The sequence below is a fragment of the Empidonax traillii genome, unplaced genomic scaffold, assembly GCF_003031625.1.
Source record: "Empidonax traillii isolate 1590-97213 ecotype Southwest subspecies unplaced genomic scaffold, ASM303162v1 scaffold280:size897971, whole genome shotgun sequence".
Taxonomy (NCBI): Eukaryota; Metazoa; Chordata; class Aves; order Passeriformes; family Tyrannidae; genus Empidonax; species Empidonax traillii.
Window position 1 is genome coordinate 207,668 of NW_020955473.1, and position 21,897 is coordinate 229,564.

Here is a 21,897-nt window from a genome sequence, read left to right on the forward strand (position 1 = left end):
AGTAGTGTAGAACCTTGTGAATGGTAGTTGCAAGTAATAAACTCAGGGAATGCTTGGAGAGGCAGATGTAGAGGGGGTAATGGAGTAGAAAGTGACTGTGTGTTCAGGAAAGAATGGAATCTACCAGTTACATGACAGAATATATTACTTTTAATATATTAGGCAAACCAACAGATACTGTTCTAGTATCTGGTTTGATACTGTACCACAGTTGCTTCCTAGGCCAGGTAACTGTTCTTCACTGGAGTTTGCCACCTTAGTTTGATTCCATTATGTATTTCCAGTATCCCAATAAGTTTGCTCATATTTTAGCGTTGCTCGTACTGTTTGAATACTGGTGGTGTTGTGCAGCTGCATATGTTATTAAAAACTTCTAAGCATTGCAGTTCATAAGCTTAAGGAGATATTTTGAAGTTATTCTAGCACCTAACAAAGGAATACTAGCATAACAAATGCTTGCAGAATTTGCTGCCACAAGCAACATTTAGTGAAGCAGAGTTTTACACAAGTGAAATTTGCTTTTACAGCAGAGTAAAAGGACAGCAGCTGTAAATTGTGTGGGAGTTCTGCATTTTCTTGTCAAGTGTTTAGAATTAAATACCCTTTCTAACAGAACACAGATTTGATGACTGCTCTGTTTTAGAACAGTCTCTTGCAAATTGTTATTTTCTCTATTTTTGAAAAAAACCTCCAACTATATATTGTGAAAGTGAACCATTAATATACACATATATAGTTTTAAAATTCTTAATGGCTCTGGCCTTCTCTTTCTAATAGTAGCATATTACAATTTCTGTTCTGCTGAACAACTTGTGTGGTAGTAGTTGGACTTCATTCTGTTTTTTCAAGTGGTTCTCAAGCTGTCTTAGGGTTTTGAGCTTGCTCAGTAATACAACTTCAGTAACTTTTGAGTAACTTGGGAATTTTATCAGTGATGATGTTTACTTTCCCATCTGTACTTTTCATGAGCTCCTGGCTTTACACTGCTTTGTGTAAGTAGTGGACCCTCAAAAGTACAATTAAAGGCTATGAGATCTGTACTTTTGAAAATGTAAAGTGTAGAAAAAGTTGCTATTCAGTTTGAAGTGACTATAATGGGAACTTTTCCTTGACCTTTAAACTATTACAAGTTCAAATAACAGCATTCTCCGCTCCCTTCCCCCAGTAATATTTTGTGGGAGCTAACTTTTTAGACATGCTGTGGTACTGTATGGAGACAACAGAGAAATATTCCATGAAAATGTTAGTAATCTGTCTTTAATAATATTTTAACATCTCTGAGGCAAATGAGATGTACAACTATGCATTAAGACAGTTAAACCAGTAAATGGCTTGATAAGCGAGGGCTCCCCACTGCTGCTGAAATTTAAGAGATTTTTCTACTGTAACCGTTGTAGAACAACTGAAGAGCAGGTGATACCCTTGTGATACTCACTTCCCATGTGAAAAACACTATCAATTGGCGTATTACAGGACCACTTTCCACTGGAGAAAGCAAGCTAGGCTTTTCTTACGTTTTCTTAGTGTGCTGTCTTAGTTTTTATAGCAAATTATCCTTGAGAGACATCACAAATTATTCCCAACAGCTTTATTCTTCACAAATCTGCACTCAAAAATGTACTGCAGGTTCCACAGAATTCAAGAATTGTCAGCAGCTGAACTAAAACGCAGAATAAACTAATTGTTCTTGCTAGTATTGTTGAAACATCCTAATTAGAGAACCAACTTGAAATGAACTTCCATGAAAGTGGAGAAAAAATAAATGTGTAAATCTCCTTCTGCATGGCACATCCAGATTCAAGATGCTACCTGAATTTCTGAATTGGGTTCCAGATACTACATTATGTGTGTTGAAAGTTAGCAGTATTTTATCTGGTGAAGTGGACAGGGTGAAAAAGGAGGGAAGGAAGTTTACTGTCTGACTTTTCAACATTGTTAAATTTGGCCGCTCTTTCCTAATCAGGGTAAGCTTGCTGTGTAAGCGTGTATGACGTAAAGTGTTTCATATGGTATTGAAATTTTCTGCTATAGGAAAAGCAGCTTTGTCTATATCCCTGGACAAAAGCTTTTTCATGGAAGGGAGAAGCTAGATTGTGCAAGTGGCAAAGTACAAGTACGGTAAACACTGTCATCTTTGTGCATGTTTTACAAAGGATCCCATTGTAAGATCTTATTTCCGTTTTTTAAAATATTTGACATCACTGTTGCAATCCTTCAATATGCTTTCTTTTATTGCTATAAACTTCCTAAGTTCGTATGTAATAGTTTGCTCATGCAGTGAACAACTGCAGAAATGTGAATGGGAAATCTGCAGAGCGTGCAGGAAAAAAGGTTTTTCCATCCACTTTGTTTGATCAGTCACTGACAATGAATGACCTGGGAGTGGTCCCTGGTACTCTGAGACTCAGCCAAGTACTTCCTCTTGTCGCAGGCTGTGTGGTACCAGAGAGCCCTCCTGCTGCTGTAGCCAGTTTCCATTTCTGTTCCCAAGTGCTTGTGAATGTGCCAGAAGCAGCCACCTCTTGGCTTTTTGTGCTGCAGGATCTCACAGTACAATTAAATAAATCAATGTCTTGTCTGGTATGAAAATAAGTCACTTCTTTTGGGCTTCCAAGGGAGGGGAATGTATTTAGTTTGAGAGGCTTTTTGCTATACATTTAGATGTTGATAAAGCCTTACAGTAGCACTAGAAAAAGATTTTATATTTTTGTCAACCTTGTTTTTTTTTTTTTTTTCTAGTGTGTAGTATTAGAAAACTAAAGCTGAAGGGAACTCAAATGGCTGAAATAACACAAGCACATTCTGGCAGACCCTCATGTCCTACGTACTAAGGCTCTATGTTTCATAATCTGGTTTCATAAACCAATATATTAATAGAGGTGTATATAAAAATAAAATTAATTGTATGCAGGTATTTCCAGTAATAGAAAGGAGTAATATCTCAGCCTATAATTCAGTGCGAGTAAAATGCAAAATTTACTTAAAGATAAAATTAGTAAAGGTGAATCAAATCCTTAATTGTTTCTGGTTTGATGGAAAGTCACTGGCTAACCGTTAAAAAAAAATTACTTGTAGTCTATCTGCTCAGTTTTTAAATGGGACATTTAAAAAATTTAACTGTTGAATGGCTGTTATTAGGCAGATATATTTGAATTATTTGTATGGGATGATTTTAATTCTGTATTGTCTTATAATGCCATATTTTTGCCTGCCACTTTATAATGGCAAATCAGCTGAACACCACAAAAATTTCAATGCAGTTAAATAACATTTGCATTACTATAGCTTGTTTGAAATTTATAATCAACTATTAACGGGCTTATGCTTACTGTCATTGTTTTATGTGCTCCTTGGACTTACAGAGTGAATTATCCAGCTAAGGCTGGAGAAGGTTAGTGCATAAAAAATTGTTTGGGTTCCCATTTCAGTTTGACTTGTTTAATTAGCTTTCTGTTGTCACCTCTGAGGTAGTAGAGGACTTGCTGAAAAATCTCCCTCATAGATTTTTGGGTATTACAATTAATGTTAAATATGCCTGTATCTGTTAGAAAGAAAACAGGGTCCAGAACATGTTTGTAAAAACATAAGCCAAGGGCAGAAAGAGGAAGAAGAAGATGAGCTAATTATTCCAGCTGAAGATGTCACTTTGTGAAAATGAAACTGTAGAGTTTTTGAGATTTCTTTTGTATCATTTCTGTTGAATAAAGCTGGTATTGAAGTCCCAGGCCTTCGTAAAAGGACAGCGGCAATTCCTTGGCAAGAAACTCAGTTGTTGAGGGAAACTCGGATGCTTCATTCCCTGGCTCGGGATGCTGAGGGATGTGCCTGTTCTCCTTTCTTCAGCTTGCTGCTGCAAAGAGACAGTATTCCCTTGCTTTCCTTCAGTATCTATAGTCCTCTTTTTCTCCCAGAACTGGAGACCTACCCTTCTGAAGTGCATGGAATTTTTTTTAAATTTTTTTTTTTTTTAAGTTTACTTTAATTTTGAATGCTTAAACAAATACTGCCATCTGAAAAAAGCCATTTGTATAAGGTAACATTAGAATTTAACCTCTGTGAAGGTTTGCATTTTGGTAACAAAGAGTACCTTTTGAAGACGTATAGTAAGTTTGCTTTTCATTGCACTGAGTTGAGGTTTTCAGAGGCCTGATAGCATATCTGTGGCCTTTGTTGAAAATGTTGACTGTTCATTCATGAATGATTAACAGGTTGTTTTATTTAAAGGCACGTATTTGCTTCCTACTGTGCCAGTATAAAATCTGTGTTCTGAAAATGCTGCCTGTGCAGTCTGTTTGAAGAATGCTGTGTGTTGATCCCAGAAACTTTGTCCTGTTTGCATGAAACTCTTTCTCTTATCAGTTTGCAAGGATTTAGTGCTAGCAGACTTTTCTGAGAGACTGAAGTTAAATGTGGCAGATTTCTATAGTATAATAATACAGAGCGTTGCTGAGCTCTGGGAGAGGTCCTTATGTTCTTGAAGTTGCCAGATTGCTTAATGGGCTGTACGATTTTCATTCATGTTGTAGTGTCATAGAAGTATTTCTGCTTTCTAATTTTTATTTATCGCTTTTCTAGTAAGAGTGCTTCACTGTTCTTAGTGGGAGAAAGCAACACGAAAAAGTCTGAAATCCATACCAAACAGCAAATGAATGTTGAAATGTTTGGAGTATAAGTCATTTTGTGTGTGCGTGCATGGGCACGTTGAAGGACGTGTTCTTGTGATTCTGATAGTGAGAAGACAAAGAATCTCTTTTGGCAGATTTAATTCCACGTTTATGAGCATTCAGAGTTTGTTAGTGCGAAAAAGAACCTCAGAGGGTAAAGTTCTAGCTGGAAGTCTTGCTTAGTGCTTAGCATATATTTAGGCTTCCCTTAACTGCTTATGTCTGGTTTTGGGAAAACAGCCATGGAAGTGGTCAGAAACTGTTTTGATCTGTGTAGTGCTTTGTCCATTTGGATTTATACACTGGTAATGGTTTAGGTAAATGAAAGGAATACAGTTAAATTAATCCACTTTTTAGCTTGAAACTATTAAAGGTTTTTGCAGAACACAGTCTTGAACTCAAAAATGGTCATCTGAAAGGAAAGGGGGAGGTGGTGCAGGGCCCTGGAGCTCTACAGGACCATCTACTGGGACCTGCCTCTGCGGGACTCCCTTCCCAGTTTGGGGAGGTGGGGGTGAGGGAGGGATTAACCTTCCTGCCAACACTGGCATAGACAGTATGATAAAGTTAATTTCAGGAAACTTGGAACTTTCTAAAAGCTGTTTCTCTTATCAATAAGAAATTCTTGACAAAATTGGCCTTGATAAGATTGGGTGCTGTTGAACTGAGCATTATTGTAGACACAATAACAAATCTCATCACATGGCCTGACGTATGAGGAAGTATTGTTGTATGCTACGTGGTTATTTAAAATAGTTCCTGATAAAGTTGTGTCCCTCAAGCATGTACTTATGAGCTAAACTGCGTGTTGTTTTCAGATTGGTGGTTTTGCCTTTTTTTTTTTTTCTTCACTGAAAGCAGTAACTTCCAGGCGCCTTTCAAAAATCTTGCAATTCTCCCTAAAAAATCCATCAGAAGAGAGAACAATAAAAAATCAAAGTAGCTAGAGGATTGGTTGGCAGGACAGCTCGTTGTCTTGTTTGTTGCTTAGGGCTAAAATTCTGGCTTTTCCTTGAAAACCAGAAGTTGGTATATTGAATTTGGAAGCACTAAGCATTCAGAAGAAAATCCCTCATTACACTTTCATATCATGTTGCTGTTTTAAGCATAACTAGTATGTTGCTGGAGTTGTGTGGCAGTACATTGGCTGTGAGATCCCAGTACTGGCTTAGCACATCCATGTCCTGCAGTTTCATCTGGAATTCTGCTGGAACAGTTGAAAACCTCAGCGTGAAGGCTCTGAGCCATATTCCTATGTGTTACTTGAGAAAATGTTTCAAAAACTATACCAAGCATTCTGTGTCACAGCCTATTTAGAAAACACTTTTATTAATACACAAAACTGTTCTTTTAATGATGGCATCTAATTAAAACAAAAAAAAGCAACTGGCAAATGCAGTCCAGACAGCAAAACCTTCTTATTGTCTTGCGTGGAGGAGGAATTTTGGGAGGAGGTGAGGGTTGTGCAAGCCACCAGCCTCCCACTGCAGCAGCCAGGGTGCTTAGAGGTGGCACTTCCTTGAAGTAGAGGAAGGAGCTGAAGGTTTGTGTGTTCTGTGGTGCAGGTATGTGGTGTCCTTTCAATGACAAGCCCTGTGGTTGTGTGGCAGGATGATTTACGTGGGAAATGTAGCTCTGCAGGCCATTGGGAAACCAAAGCAGGAACTGCACTCTTGAGTGAGGAGGCATCTAGGCTTCTGCCCCAGCATCCTGGGAAATTGAGGATCATCCCTGAAGGATGATGCTTTGTTTATTGAAGTGCTCTTTATTTTACCCTCCTCACATGAAAAAAAAAAAAAAAAAAAAAAAAGGACAAACATGTGTGACCTGGATAGTAGAAAAATAGCCTTTTGCTATTCATCAAGTTTTTTAACATATTTTTCCTTTGAATTAGGTAGAGTAGGATACTAATTAGTTTTGGGTCTCTGATTTTGACAGTGATGCAATATTTTTTTTTTTTCCCAGTACTTGTGGTTTGCCTTAAATGTGCTGTACTTGCTATATCTAGTAAGCCGTGTTTTCTCTTTTAAAGGCACGCAAAACAAGTCCATACCCGTAATAATCTCATTAAGTTCCTCTGTAGCTGTTTCCCCCTTTGGTTGGGGATATTGCCCATATTTGGTTCTAGCTGTGGTGCAATCAGTTTATATCTGATTGTGTGGTATGATAAGCTGTCTTGCCTGAGCAAACCCTGATAATTTATGATTAGATGTGGCCTAGATTAGCATCTTATGATTTTAATGTTTAAAAGTGCGTTATAAGAGTTCTTTTATAATGCAATAGCAACAAGAGGTGCAAGGACTTGCCTACAGCAAAGCTTCTCAAATAAAACCAAGGGGATGGTATGAATTATATAGTTCTTTCCTTTAGAGTGCCTAAGTGCCCCAAAATACAGAGATGGCATTGCATTACCAGGAAACTCTTCAATTTGGTTTAATAACTATCTGCTTTCACAATTTTATAATCTCAGCTCTTGTGAAAACACATGCTCTTGCATTCTGAATGGCATGTTTGTATTATACTTGAAAAATTGAACACCTGAAACTTGATTTCTCTTCTAAACACCTTAGTGGCTTATTTAATAGTCCTCATGGTTTCAGAAAGTGCTGTGGACTTCTGACCATGATTTCTGCTGGCTGTTATTTATAAAATCATTTGTTAATGAGAAATTGTCAACGTAGGTATTTGTTGTTCCTCTTTTGTGCATGTATATGAGTTGGATAAGAATATCCACTTAATTTCTACCAGAAGAGAGTGGTAATTAAAACATTTGGTAGTGTTGCCTAAAATATTTTTAAATAAGCATCTGTTTGGAAAGGCATACAGGTAAACTGTCCAGGTGTTTTTCAGAGTTTCTTAGTCACTACACTGTGCTCATCTTTACAACTGAGCCTCCTGTTTAGATCGTGCTGAGAAAATAGAAGGGCTGCTTTACATTCACCATCATTGTATTAGCAGTGAGGAGGAAAGACTGAGGAACAATCTTTGCCCAACAAGTGGCATTTCAGAAATGCTATGGGTTTGGTTTTTGTTTTGAACAAGATCACATTACTTACAGTTTCTGAGCAGTACTTGAACTGTAAAGCTGAAGTTTTTCAGCAAGGCAAGCATACAATTTTTTGATGATGACTCCAGTGTATTTCAAATCCACTGTAAGACATAATTATCAGCTGTCATCTAGAAAAATGCTGAAAAATTGGTTCATCATTAAATAAAGAGAGCTTGTGATATCTACCTTAGAATTAACAATCTAATGTTCTCCCACTCCAACATCTTGTGGCTGTCCTTTGTGCTTTTGTACTTAACAACAAAAAGAGGAGTTTGTTGGTTTGTTTTGCTGCTGTATTCTGATTTGTAAGGGAGCATTCAAAAATTCATTTGCTCTTTAACAGTACATTTCTTCTCTCAATAGCCAACTACTCCACCAAGCCAAGGGAGGCCTGATTCACCAGTTTATGCTAATTTACAAGAACTGAAAATATCTCAGTCTGCACTTCCACCACTACCTACAAGTGCTCCGGTCCAAATAAATGGGGAATGGGAAACCCATAAAGATACGACAGGACGCTGTTATTACTACAACAGAGGATCACAGGAGCGAACCTGGAAACCTCCGCGGTGGGCCCGAGATGCAAGCATTAATAAAGGGGATTCCCAGAGCCATGCAGATCATGAGGTAGTTCCTTCTGAGATCACAAGCGCTGAGTCTGTAATGCATATGAATGCTCTTTTGTTGTGGAATTTGGTATCTCTGAGTTTCAGGGTGTCAAGGAGTGTCTTAGTTTCTCCTTTTTGTTAAGTGTCTTGGTATGGTATGAAGTAGTCAACAATTTCACTCTTCAGTTACTTTTGTTTACAAGAATGTGTACATGAACTGTGTACAAGAGTACCAAGTTGTAAAAATGTCTGTAAAAACAACCCCTCAGCAGGTATTGCAGCTTTTGACTGAATTATCTTCAGGCCATAAACATATTCTTTACATATATCAGTGGATTTCTTTTCATTATATAAACGTTTTGCTTTTGGGAAAGCTTTGCTACTGAGAGAGAGTTGAAGGTTACTGTGAAGTTATTTGTGTTAAAAGATAATTTGGGGTAATATTTGAGGTGCCAATTTATTCTGTGCAGCCAGTCGCTAGGGAAAACCAGACAGTGATGTATGTTTATCTGAACTGCAGTGGTTCAGATTAAGTAAAGGAATAGTTGTGAGATGGATATTACTATTTAAATATGCTTAAAATAGTGCTCTTGTGTTCAAGCAGTACTTTGGTTAACCAATTTCCTGATTGAAAGAAAAAGCCAGTACTTCTCAAGAAATCTTCTACACAGTTCACTTTTATATACCCTTTTCAAATACATATAGCTTAGGTGGATTTTCTCCTGAGCCAATATATTTACATAAACTCTATATAGAATATATATATATATTCATCCCAATTGTGGACTGCTTGAAAGTTTGTGATTGCTGGAAACCTGTTGTAGAAGTCTACCTCTAGAACAGTAGTAACAGAAACAGGAGAGAAAGGGGAAAAAGGAAACCTTTCCTTGCCTTTGGCATTGATCTTCATATCAGCCAAAGCGTCCTCAAGGACTTAAACAGCCACATTCTCTTGCCACAGGCTAATGGCAGCAACAGGTAAACAGGTGAAATGTTTGTGCCTTTCCCCTTGATATCTCTGGCGATGGTCTATTAATTTATCACAAACTGTCCTTTTGCTGGATAAGATTCTGATTTTAATCTGGATAAGGTGATTACTTTTTTGTAGTAAGTGTAGCCGGTTTTCTCATTACCATCGTTCTTCCTTCTTTTCATGGAAGGTCTTGCAAGAACTCTTTCTCCCTTCCCATCTGCAAGTGGTCCCTTTGACTTTTCCTCATACCTCTGTACCATGACTTCATCACATGGTTGCGTCTTCAGAATGCTTGATTTTGTTAATTATTTTTTTTATTGTCCATAACGTCTTTCAGTTCAGTTCTTCCGTCTATTTGTGATGTTTGAGGTATCGCAGATTGACCTTCAGAAAGTTATTCTACCAAGTTTTCAGTCTTTGTGAGACCAGTGGATGATGATACATATTTTGATTTTTAACTAGACAGTAGTTTGTATTTCCAGTAGGATAAGCTCCTTAAGTAATTTGTGTCTTGAACAAATTATCAAAGTTTGAATCTAGGGAGATACATGTTGCAAAGTCATCTCAATCCACTTACCAGCAGTCCTGTGTTGATTTTGAAGCTGTTTTGTTTTGTTGTTTTGGGATTTTTTGTGTGTGTGCAGTTTTTGTTGTTTGGTTTTTTTTAATTCTCCGTTCCCCCCGCTTTCCTCTTCTGTTCTGCATTTGAGATTGTACATCCACTGTTTGTGTTCCTTTTAATTTTTGACCAAAGCTTCAGGTTTGGTCAAAAGTACTTAAACAAAAAAATGGAGTAAAGGTTGAGATCCACGCCTAAGCTACAGTAAAATATAGGGCATCCCAAATTTTGTCTGATTATGAAGAATTTGAGTAAATATGTCTTAATAATTAGTAAAATTAGATTTATTTAATTATAATAAAGTTTTTTACACTAATCTGAGTTATGCTCATTCAGTGATAAAAGAACACATGCAGAAAGGTAAAATTCTAGTTGTATCTCTACTGATTTATCCTCAGAGGAGCTTGTATATTAGGTAGCAAAATGTCAAGGTGATATAAAAATGAGAACTTTGAATGATCACTTATTCTAATATATGTATAGTATGTTAGAACATGAAATAGTTTATTGTCAGTCTTAGAACTTTATGGTTAGGAAATTGAATTTTATTTGTTAATTAAGAAGGGACAAAATTGTACCTAATTTGTCAAAGAAGCTGGTAACAGACATGGCAGAAGGAAAACAGTTGCAGCTTGTGACAGTTGAATGGATGTTATATAGGTGGGGTGTGGGAAATCAGTGAAGTCCCATCGACAGGGCCTCTAGGAAAGTGTAAAAGATGTTGGAGTAAAATGTATTCGAGGTAGTGACTTGCTAATGTATTTGAGGAAGGAGTGCGTAAGAGTAGCTAGGAGAAATAAGTCAAGTGAAGTGAAAGTGATTTAATTAAGTTGGACTGTAAAAGGAATGAGAATGTCACCACATCAGAGAAAGGCAAACCTCTAATACCCAGCCATAACGTGAAGCAGACATCAATAAATTACCCAACAAGCTGTAGAAATGTGAAGGAGTTTAATTTTAATTCAAAACTACATTTAAAACATATATGCAGTTTTGTTCCTTTTTTTGTTCCAAAACAAACAAATGGTAATACAGGGGTGCTACCTTCTTTCGTTAGTGTTCTTTATTACTTTCACTTTTAGAAGTAGTAGTAACTTAAAAACTAGACCAGTTAAGTGACAGTAACTGTTCCTATTAAATGCGTGGTGACAAACCGGTCTCTGCCATGTAAGTGGAAAAAAACAAAGAAGTGATAATGTGGGGATCTTTTCAGTAATTCCCTTTAGTGTCACAGCAAATTTCCTACAAGGTGAAAGGTTGGGCAATTGTCTGCTTAAGATGACTTTATTTAAGTGAGGTATAGTGTAATTGGGGATGGGACTCTGGGGGGAAAAAACCACGGATCATACTTCCAAAGCCTATAGGCAGTTAATAGAGAAAACGTGTTGACAGTCAAATTGAAAGCTGTTGAATGTCATTTGGCCAATGTTCTCCAACCCCTGTCAATGCAGCTCTAGCAGCTGTTCCTGCTAGCTGAGGGACAAGGAGTGCCTTGGCTTGGCAAACTTTGTACCAGCTCGGGAATTCTGTTGAAGTTTAGGTCTACAGAGGTACAGGACATGAGTTAAACCTTGAAGCATCTAAATATCATTGTGTGGGTGCCTTACAGATAGACACATTAACAGTCATTCTTACTGAACAACAGTGATTTTTCTAGGAGAATTTTCATTTTAGGTCCTGTGTTTAGTTTTACACGTGTAGGGTGTTTCTTCAGTATCAGGAGTTGCTTGGAAGATGCAATTACAAATGCAATATATTATTACCATCCCTGCTGATAGTAATAATAAAAATGTCCAAAGTCTACTAGTTTGACCATATGTCTATGCAATTAATATGTAACCATTAAAACAAGGTAAACAAAATGCATGCATACGATATTGTTATCTTACAAAACAATAGTTCAAGTGGGGCCAATAGCAGTGCTGTGCTTGTTAAGCTGGTTCATGTCAGTGGAGGGAGTTTGTCACACAAGTGGTAAGGTACTCAGAAAGTAACTTTGTAGTAATTGTTTGGAAATGTCACCAAATGTGTAGTCTCTAAACCCACTGACTTTTAGAAACTGTTTCTGATAATTGAATATTTTCTGTAAGATTTAAATTTTTAGGAGAGGTTTTTTCTATCTAAAATTGAAATCCTATCATTCTCCTGCAGTCCTCTCCTTACAGTTTTTCTCAAAACCCTTATGCCAGTGTTACTGAACTGTAGTCAGTATTTTACTGCTGTAGTTCCCTCTGAAATGTTAATGCCTCCTGCTAGCTGAGGATCCAAGACACTGTGAAAGGAAATCTATATTGAATTCCTCAGGAGACCATGGCATAGAGATATTATAGGAGATGAAAGCATGGAGATTTTTTTTGATGCACGAAATGGATGCTTAGACTAAGACTACAATACATTAGCAAGGAGACAAACAAAGTTTATGGGGGAACAAAAATTGTTTGACTTGCGTGCAAAATCTTCTGTATTACACACATCAGACTTGTTCCTCACATTATAATTCACTTCTATGTTCAGAAAATAATTTTGCATCTCAGCTAACTGTGCCTGGTAGAAAGCCTTGCTTTTGCATTGCTCTTTGTCATGTGCATCAGAGTTGGAAGAAGGAGAGTGAAAATTCCTAGTATTTTAGGATGAATTGCACAAGTGCTGTGAAGTGCTGGGGCATAGAAAGGTGCAACTGCAGTTTCAAGTTGTCCTTAATGTTAACTATATTTCCAAGGTATATTTGGGAAACAAAAAATTATTTAGGCGTGAAATTTGTGATGTTGTCAGAAAATCAAGTTAGCAGGTATCCCAGGTTTTTTGAGGCAGACTACTAAAGCTAACTCTCTTCATCATTCAGGAATGTAAATTTGTAGGAATAAAATTTAGATTAGCAAAAAACCCTGGAGACTAAATTTGGGTAGATGAAACCTGGTATAGTGGAAATAAGAAAAAGTTGTATCAGTATAAACTAGTTGTTCTGAATATTCTTTGAATTGTCTGTACTGTGAAAATGCATCTCATTCTCTGATGTAAGATATAAGATGTGAACTCCCTGAATTCATTACTATTCTCTTTCTAGTCAAATAATCTTTGATCTTTCAGATGTTAAAGCACTTTCATTCTCAAAACTGCCTTATATGTTTCTGACTACTTGTAGCATCTTTCATCAGAAGAAAACGACCACAGTTCTTGTTACAGCCAGTCAGATAGTCAGTATGGTTCTCCTCCAAAGGGTTGGTCAGAAGAGTTGGATGAACATGGTCAAACCTTGTATACCAATGACTATACTAATGAAAAGGTACTTTTTCCTTCTTCTCATCCCGTGTTCTAAATCTTTTCCACTAATTCACTTCTTGAAATGAAATCTGCATTTCCAAAAGTGAAAAACATTCCTCAGGAGTATCTCCTTTTGTTTTCTTAAATATGCATGAAGCTTAAGCAACTCAACTGACTTTTTTTTTTTAATGTATGTTCTTTGGTATTTAAAAAGTTTTTTTATTTTTATTTCCAGTTGCATGTCAGATATTAGTAAATGAACGTATTACGTATGTTTTTTTTAATTCCCACCATCCTCCATCCTCTTGGTTGTACTCAGGAATGAACTTCATATAAAAAGTGTTTTTCTTGCTGTCCTTTAAGAGCTGCTCTTGTCTTCATAGACCTTCCAGTCAGGATGGTTTTGAACTAAATATAATACAACTTTATCAGTTTCATAATTTCCTTTATCAGATATTTTCAATACTGCTTTCAGATTTAGACAAACTTTGTAACTAAACTACAGCCATATCGGCAGATTTTTGCTCTGTTCTTATTATCTATTTGCTGTAGACAACTTACTGTTATTCTGGGCATGTCATAAGACTTTCTCCCACATAGGATAAATGGCAGTAGTTGCTTATATTTGTAAAGCAGTCCGTTTTTCTAATTGTTGACTAAAATTGCACTTTGTTTTTTTTTAAACTTCAGAAGTATTCACTAAAACAGTACTTTTTTAAATCATATTATAGCACCACCTCTTCTCCAGTTGAAGTATGCAAGTTTTATTTGCAAGAAGTTTTTAAATAATTGAGCTTAATCTCAGTGTTGGAATTTTATCCTGTTTAATCTGTTTCGGATAAACATCTGTAGAGAGCATACCTCTGTTTTAGCAAATATGCAGATACTTTTTTAAATTGCACTGGGATTGATAGAAGACAGTTACACATTTTATTGGAAGATGATTTTGTGAAACCTGCTTGAGCCAAGAGCCTTGCTGTGAGTGTTTCTGTGCTTTTTTTTCTGCAACATTCTTGTGGATTTTTGCTCATCACAATTTTTTCCTTTCTGCATGACCGGTCACAATTGTCATGGGTTTACCTCTTTGACTGTAGGAGTTGCTTATAGAGGTTACATAAATTATATTGTCTTTATGTTTTATCAAGGAACTGCATCTCATGTTCCCATTTTTTTAAAAGTTGTTCAACAAATGCATGTGTCTCTTAATTTATCAGCAGTTACTTCTTGTAATTTTATGTATAAGATCCTGGCACAGATCTGATGGAAAGATTGTGCCTCCTTAAATTGAGAATGTAATGTTGATGAGAATTAGACATGCCATCTTTAACAAATATCTATTTATCACAATCTCTTGTATAATATTGCAGCACTGTTTTCTGAGAAGTTACAGAAAGAAAAGATGTTAATGAACCCAATTCAGGGTGTTGTTCTCATTGCAATCTAACCTTGGTTAATTAATGTAGGTTGGGCATTAGACACTGCTGAAGTGGATGGCACTTTATTAAAAATTAACTTTAAATCTCAGGTCTCAGAGATTTTGTTTCAACTGTCACCCTGATTACATTTTGTATCATCACATTTCTTTCTGCAGTGGATAAAACATGCAGATGAACAAGGTAGACCATACTACTACAGTGCTGATGGTTCCCGATCAGAGTGGGAGTTACCTAAGGTGAGTGACCTAAAAAAGAAACTTTAACAACTTGGGGCTTTCCCCTCCTCCTGAATACATGTTCTATGGGGCCTTTAATGGGAGTTATTCACCACAAGAGGACTTAAATATTGCACTTTGTTATTTATTGCATTTTTGTGTAATTTTTGATTGTGAAGAGAAAAAAAATATACTCAGGGACATGAAAAATGTATGTATGTAATTATCCAGATGTCAAAGGAGATCTTGTATCTCTGCTGAACTGAGATTTTCATGCAAGGCTGCAGAATAATATCTGTGATTTTGCTGTGATAGGGAAACCTTTATAGGAAAAAAGAAATTTGTTTTCGCTGAAAAATGTTCCTGAGAAACTGGTCTATTTTTAGTAGCCTCCAAAATGCTTATAAGACAACCGTTGAAAAACAAAAGTTTCAGCAGAGTTTTGGGGATGACACAGTTTCACAAGAATTGTGTTCTGGTATTTACTAATATTGTAATGAAAATACAAATTTTGTAAGGAAGTGACAGATCTTGGGACTTTTCGTAGTCTGAAGATGCACCTTATACTATTTAATTCCCATTTTCACTTTCAGAAACTGTAGTGCATTTGCCATAGTTGTTACATACATCTTTTCTCCTCTTAGGATGCTTGTTCGATCCTACATAGTAAGGTGTGAGCAGTAAAGAAATTGTGTTTCACACAGACTTGTGTGCATAAATGTATGAAAGAGCATGTTTCTCTCTTATTGTTTCATCAGTACAAAAATCAGTGTCCTCTCTCACTTAAAAAGGAGCAACCTTAATAAATAGTGCTTTCATAATTATTTGTGAGAAAATATTTACATTTGAGTTTATGAGTGAAGTTAAATACTAAGCTGGTTTTTTATGTCAGTAGAATTTGTATCTGAGTCACTGAAGAGTTGAGTCAGCTTTGGGACTTCTCCTGTGTTAGTCTGATGTTAACTTAAATTTTGTAACATGCATAAATGTAACAATATAATCTGTACTTACTGGTTTTAAAAGAGATGTAGCTATTGCTTTATTATCAGATTTATTAGACGTCTGAAAATCTGATAGAACAGGTTTTACCAGAAGCAATTATTTGTTCAGTATATATCAATGAAGTTAATTTTGGGGAAAAATGTCTTGGGTACTTCATTCTATGACTTCTGTAATGCAGAAACTTTTGACGTGGAAGAAGTTGGTTTTCATTAAAATGGATTGAGTTTGGATTTGAACTAAATAGCAAATTGCCTTTAATCCAACTTCAATAAGTCACAAAGATAATCTAGTACTGTTACCTGAGGCTTATTAGGATTTCTTCTAGTATCTATTAGTGCATACTATTTTAGTGATTCTAAACAAAATCTGAGTTCTGTTGCATTAACAGCCACCTCCGGAATGAAATATACCCATTGTTTTGGAATTCGTGATCTTATATGCTTTAGTTCTTGTTTATATGAAAATCATCACATATTACTGTTACAAATTTTCCTTAAAAATTATTTCTTATTATTCATTTGGGCAGAATGTACTTTTTAATTCCTTCCTGAAACTGGTAAATCTTGGCTGGCAGCAAATGTAAGGTTAACAGAAGAAAATGAGAAATTGAATCTTGGATTCCTGGTCCAAGAGCCTATGTATTTCCAGAAATCCTTAGCTTTTAAATTTAAATACTGTGGAATAGATTAAATATTACAACAAAATATTTTTGACTAGTTTATGTAATTATCTATTTGGAGATGTTATTCTTCTGAGTAACTAAGTGTGCTTGAAGATTAATCTCTCAAAGATCTTGCTGAAGCTGGCTCTAAATGTACTTAGAGCAAGTGAGTTGGGAAGACAGTGCAGACTACAAAACTGCTTTGAAAAAAAAGAATCTATATTGAAAACTCTCATGAGTAGTGAAAGAAAACCATAGAAAGACTTTGGTGTTATAACACTTGCTTAAATGAAAAGTAAGTTACTAGGAAAAAAACCCTACTCCTGGTCAGTTTTAGATCCCAGTGTATTTAGTTCAAATATTGCCTTTCAAAACTTGTGAAATAAAGTGATGGAATAGCATGGTCATGTAGTGCTGTTAAACCAGAAAAAGAAGATAATCCTTCTGTTACTAATTTTGTTAATAATCTGGACTTCATTAGAACTAAAAATGGTTCAGAGGTTTCTGTAAATAGCACACTAGCTGAGCTAATACTGCGACATTAAAAATCTTCATGGTAATAGCATTAACTGTAAATGTGCACATGCTTGGGAAACACAGTATTCTTGTACGTATGCTAAAAATGATGAGGGTGTATGTTGGGAAGGGAGGGCAGTTACAAAACAAATTACTTTAGACAGTCTCACAGAAAGCCCTCTAGTCATGTGAATTTAAATAGCGTGTAGGAATAGCTGAATGCCTCTGGCTAAAAACGATGTTTCAGATGGAGTAGCTTTGACAACTGCTGAAAAGTCTATTAAGGCTCATGACGACTGTGACCCAGCTTTCTGTAGTGGAAGGGAAGAACATAGTGAATTAATCTTTAAAATGGGTAGTAATATTTTAACAGTCTCTACTACATCTTGCAAAAGAATTTGAGTTTTCTGCTATGCAGCATTTTGTTGGTTTTTGCCAGTTATCAGAAAAACCCTAAACAACCAAACAACAAAAAACCCAACAAACCAACTAATAAAAGTTCATTCCTGCACAGATCACTATGATAAAATATGTTTGTTTCCTGTGTAGTGAATGAATAATACCTAAATCATGCTGAGAAGGGCTTACAGCCCTATTCCAGAAACCTAGATTTCTAATATGAGTTTTATGACTTTAGCAAATGAGAAATCTGTATTAAGGGTGGGGGTAATTAAATTGATCTCAGGAGTGAGAACACTCTAATTTCTAAAGTTTTTAAAAAAGGTAATCTATCAAAATGACCAAAAAAAGTGAGGAAAACTATGTAATAAATATTGAATAAATAGCTCAAAGGGGAGTTAGAGAGGACAACCTAACAAAAAGAAGAGATCAAAGATCTCTCTGATTTTTCAAAATTTATTCCTAGGCCAATACCTGGACTCCTCTGAGTGAGCTCTCTGAGCCTTTGAAAGAATATAAATTTATACTGTAATCCTCTGGAGTGAACTCATAGTTTTGGTGTTAATGTTTACAGACTGTGACATTGCAATTGTATGTTTTCTTCTCACGAGTGCCTGCAGCATTAGCTCCCCTTGCTGTATCCACAGAGGAAGCAGTAGGTGGAGGAGCTTAATTTTTGACAGTCTTAATGGACCAACACTCTTAATTCACTCTGTGCACTGTCAGCATGGGGTATGAGCTCAGTGACCTCAGTTCTGGTACTTGGGGAATGATTTTCCTGCTGGAGACCTGAATGCTCAGACAGAGCGTGCTAGCTGAAAAAATGACAGTAAAACATGATGCAGGTAATGTCAGGAGGATATCATGCAATCAGATGGTGAAGGGAAATAAAGATGAGAATACGTAAATAGGTCTTTGTTGTCTTTTGGTAAATTTGTCTTGTTCTGACTGTGCTGCTCCTTCTGAGGTGACAAACTGTGCATGTTGGCAGTGGTAACTACTGCAACTTAGCGTTCTAGAGAGTGTCATTAGCAATACTGAATCAGCTTCACATTCTTGTCCTAAAATTTTGGATTGCTTGGCGGAAGTTGAGACAATCTAGGTGGTGCAAGGATCTAAATAATTTTTAATTACACAAGTGGTACAACAAACCTGAGATAAGTATGAGAAGACTTTTTCTTTTTTTCCTTTTTCCTTTCTCTTTAATATAATAATTTGTACTCACAAAGCCTGGTCTGGTCTTCCTCATTTGCCCTGGTGTTTGGTGATTCCCGCCCCTCTACCCTCCTCCCAAATAAGATGAGGGAGGAGAGGAAAGTGCCCCCAGCTTTTGCTTAGGCAAGCAGCAGGACCTGTGGGAATCAGTGCTACTTGGAGCTGCTCATCAAAGATGAGCAGTCTTGGTGATCCTGAGATTAAAAGGTGAAGCAGTGGGCATCCAAGACAGCAAAGCAAACAGAGCAGGTTATCCAGAGGTGTCTTTCAGTCACTTGTCCATTAGAGCTGGAGCTGCTTGTCCCAAAGGTCTCTTCATTCTGTGTGGGTTCTGTTCCTTCTAGTGCAGCTGATGCCTCCAACTGCTGCCACCCAGGCATCCTATGGCAGAGAATAAGGAATCATTTTCCCTAGAGAAGGAAAGGGAATGAAGTCCTTAAAAGGAAAAATATATTTATTTATTTATGTAGGTTAAAAAAAAAAAGATGTTACTGATTTAGTTGATAAGAAAAGCAGAAAAGCATAAGCTGTAATGTAGGTGTTTATCACAACACAAAAAAGTTTATTCAAAACCAGTGACAGCAGTAGCACTAGAAAGTTGTGTTGTTCCAAAGCAACATTTTTTTTTTTTTTTTAAAAGAATCTTCTATTTCAGACAGTGTATTGGGACAACTGCCAATAACATATGAGGTGCTAAAGGATGCTAGGGGTAGCACAAGAATTTTTTAAATGCTGCTGTTTTGATCACTGGTTGCAGGAAGGTAAAATACTTAACTTCAGGTCTTTACCGACTTCCAGTACCTATTGCTTCTCAGTCTTTTCTCCCTTCACCCACCCAGTTCCTTTCATCTGGCTGAGGATTTGTTAACACAAACCTAGAAGAATATTTTTTCTTTCTTTAAACTGACATATCTGTGTCATCTCTGTAAGAATGGGGACAACTACTGCAAATAACTTGGAGGTGTTACATTTATTTCAGCCACAATTAGGCTAGGACAGAGCCTTGAGCCATGCCACATATCAGGTTAAAATTAAATATAAATCACTCAGCCAGTTGAGAGGGTTAGAAAATTTTATACCAAGGCAAAGAAAACCTTTAAGTAGACAGTGAAGGTATTGAACAAATTCAGCAATGAAAAGAATGTAACCTAAATTTATACCACTGGTGTCCTTAACCTACACCAAGAGCTGTTACAAGAAGTTGTCTGTTTTACTTGGTGTGTACATTCAGAGAATGAAAAAATTACTCACATGTTCCCTTTGTGACAGGAGATGCTCCCAATGAAATGGGAAACCAACTGAGGTTACATTGGGTTCCTGTGATGCAACAATTTTGAGTTTGTGGAGGATTTTCAAGGAGGAGAAGTGTGTATATATGGAGTTGTGTGCTACATTATAAAAAAGCTTTAGAATTAGAAAAATAACATTGCACTCTAAGAAGGTGCTATTAAGGCACATGGTTGTAGGTTATTGCAGTGTAGAGCCCTTGTCTGATCTCAAGATTACCCCAAGGCTTAGACCTAGAAAGCCTTCCTAGAGTTATGTAAAAACAAGATTTTGTGTGAAGGGAGGCAAACCCAACCTAGTTGCTTATTGTTACTGGTAAACAGTGGTAAATATTGTAAAATGTTTGTGGGAGAGACAGCAGCTCCTCTGCAGGTAGGAATCCTGTAGAGTGTTAGTATGCGAATCAGAGCTGAAACTGTTCTGCAAGGGTTTTTTGAACTAAGATTGGATGAGAGCAGACCAAAGAGAAGAAGGGTGGTGTCATCCAACCTAGTGAAGCAACTGGCTCTGGCTGCTTCCCTCTAGCCAGTGGACTCTGCCTGGTCTAGAGGATGGAGAGTTCTGTTGGACAGTGTGGAGCAGTGTCTGAATCTCACTCTGATTCTCCTTGGAGATCACAGATCAGTCTGTGTATTTTAAAAGTGGAAGCTTGTCTTGACCCAGGAAATATATAAGCTTTTTATTTCCGCATCACTTCCCCTCACAACCTCTCCAGTTTTACTATTCATAATGAATAAAACAAACAAACAAAAAACAAACCCCACATAAAGATCTGAGCAAAAAATGTTTACTTGAAGTCTCTATTGTGAGAAAATGGGGCAAAAATGTCAAATGTTCTCTTTAAAGACTTGTCAGTTTACTAACACTGTATCACGAATGCAAATTATTTAAGCTGCTAAGATGCATATAGCTTGGTGTTCCAGAGTTTTTAGCAGAGCTTTGTTGATGAGCTCCGTATACTGTTGCTTTGCACATTCTTTTCATTGCTTTCTTATTAAATATGTTTAATAAAACTTGAACTGAAGGTCCTTTCTCCTTCAAGATGGTGTTGTCTGTTAGATAAGTTAACTCCTGATGGTTTGTGATAGTATCAAAGGCACCTTTTAAATATAGAATACCTGTAATTAGGCTTGTACCCATATCCTAACATAATTTAAGTCTGTGTTAAGATATGGGCACATATCTGAACATAAGTTAGGATACGTGCACATATCTTAACATACACTTAAATTCAGAACACATTACTTTAAAATATGTCTTTGTTTAAACTTCAACTCCTCAAGTTACTCAAATGGAAAGTGCGCTGAGGATTTCCATAAATAATGTACGCCAATGTCACTAAAGTGTAAATCTATTTCTGAAATAAGCAGTTCTGTTTCACAGCAAGAAATGTTTGAATTGCCTACTTAAATAGGTTAGAGCTGCTGCAAGGAATGATGTTTGTTGCAGCCTTTTGTGATTTAGACGTAGTTTCACTGAAAATTGTTTAGATTATAGTTGTAATACCGATGGGCAATTTTGTTGCAGATTGCTCAGCTTGCTGCTGCAGTCTGGGCTGTAGGAGCATCTGCAGAGTGAGTATTTCCATAATAAGAAAGTAAGCTAGTATTAGGGCCCTTGCAGCATGAATAATGGTTCAGCTTTTGATTTAACAAGGGGACTAACAGAGAGTTGCTTGAAACCTCACCATTGTAAGGAAGCAGTTGTCATGTGAGTGTAAATGTGCTGAACCCAGTACAAAGGCAGTGCAGGCTCGGAAGTGAATTTCTGCAGTGGCAGCCAATACACTTCTGTCTGTACATGAGCTACCAACTTTTATTCTTGGTACTGCAAGATCCATTCACTGGGGAGTATTTTTCTCTCTTGTGCCTATTGAAATAATGTAATGAAACATTAGAGTTATTTAGCTTTTAAACATCTGTTGACTTATTGGAGCATTAGCTCTGTTCACAGTGAAATACAAAACTAACTCAAGCATCGTGACTACCATGG

General features: G+C 36.6%; 1 protein-coding gene across 11 annotated transcripts in view; it reads left to right on the forward strand.

Annotated features, from left to right (window-relative positions):
- Positions 1-21,897, forward strand: part of ARHGAP12 (Rho GTPase activating protein 12) — an 82,435-nt gene that overhangs the window by 25,346 nt on the left and 35,192 nt on the right. For 7 of the 11 annotated variants that reach the window (XM_027890181.1, XM_027890189.1, XM_027890191.1 and 4 more), the window contains 3 exons: positions 8,077-8,340; positions 13,056-13,196; positions 14,766-14,846. In XM_027890181.1, the coding sequence (XP_027745982.1) occupies positions 8,077-8,340; positions 13,056-13,196; positions 14,766-14,846 (486 nt within the window). The remainder of the gene's footprint in view (positions 1-8,076; positions 8,341-13,055; positions 13,197-14,765; positions 14,847-21,897) is intronic. The other 4 variants (XM_027890185.1, XM_027890188.1, XM_027890187.1 and 1 more) reach the window with 2 other exon arrangements.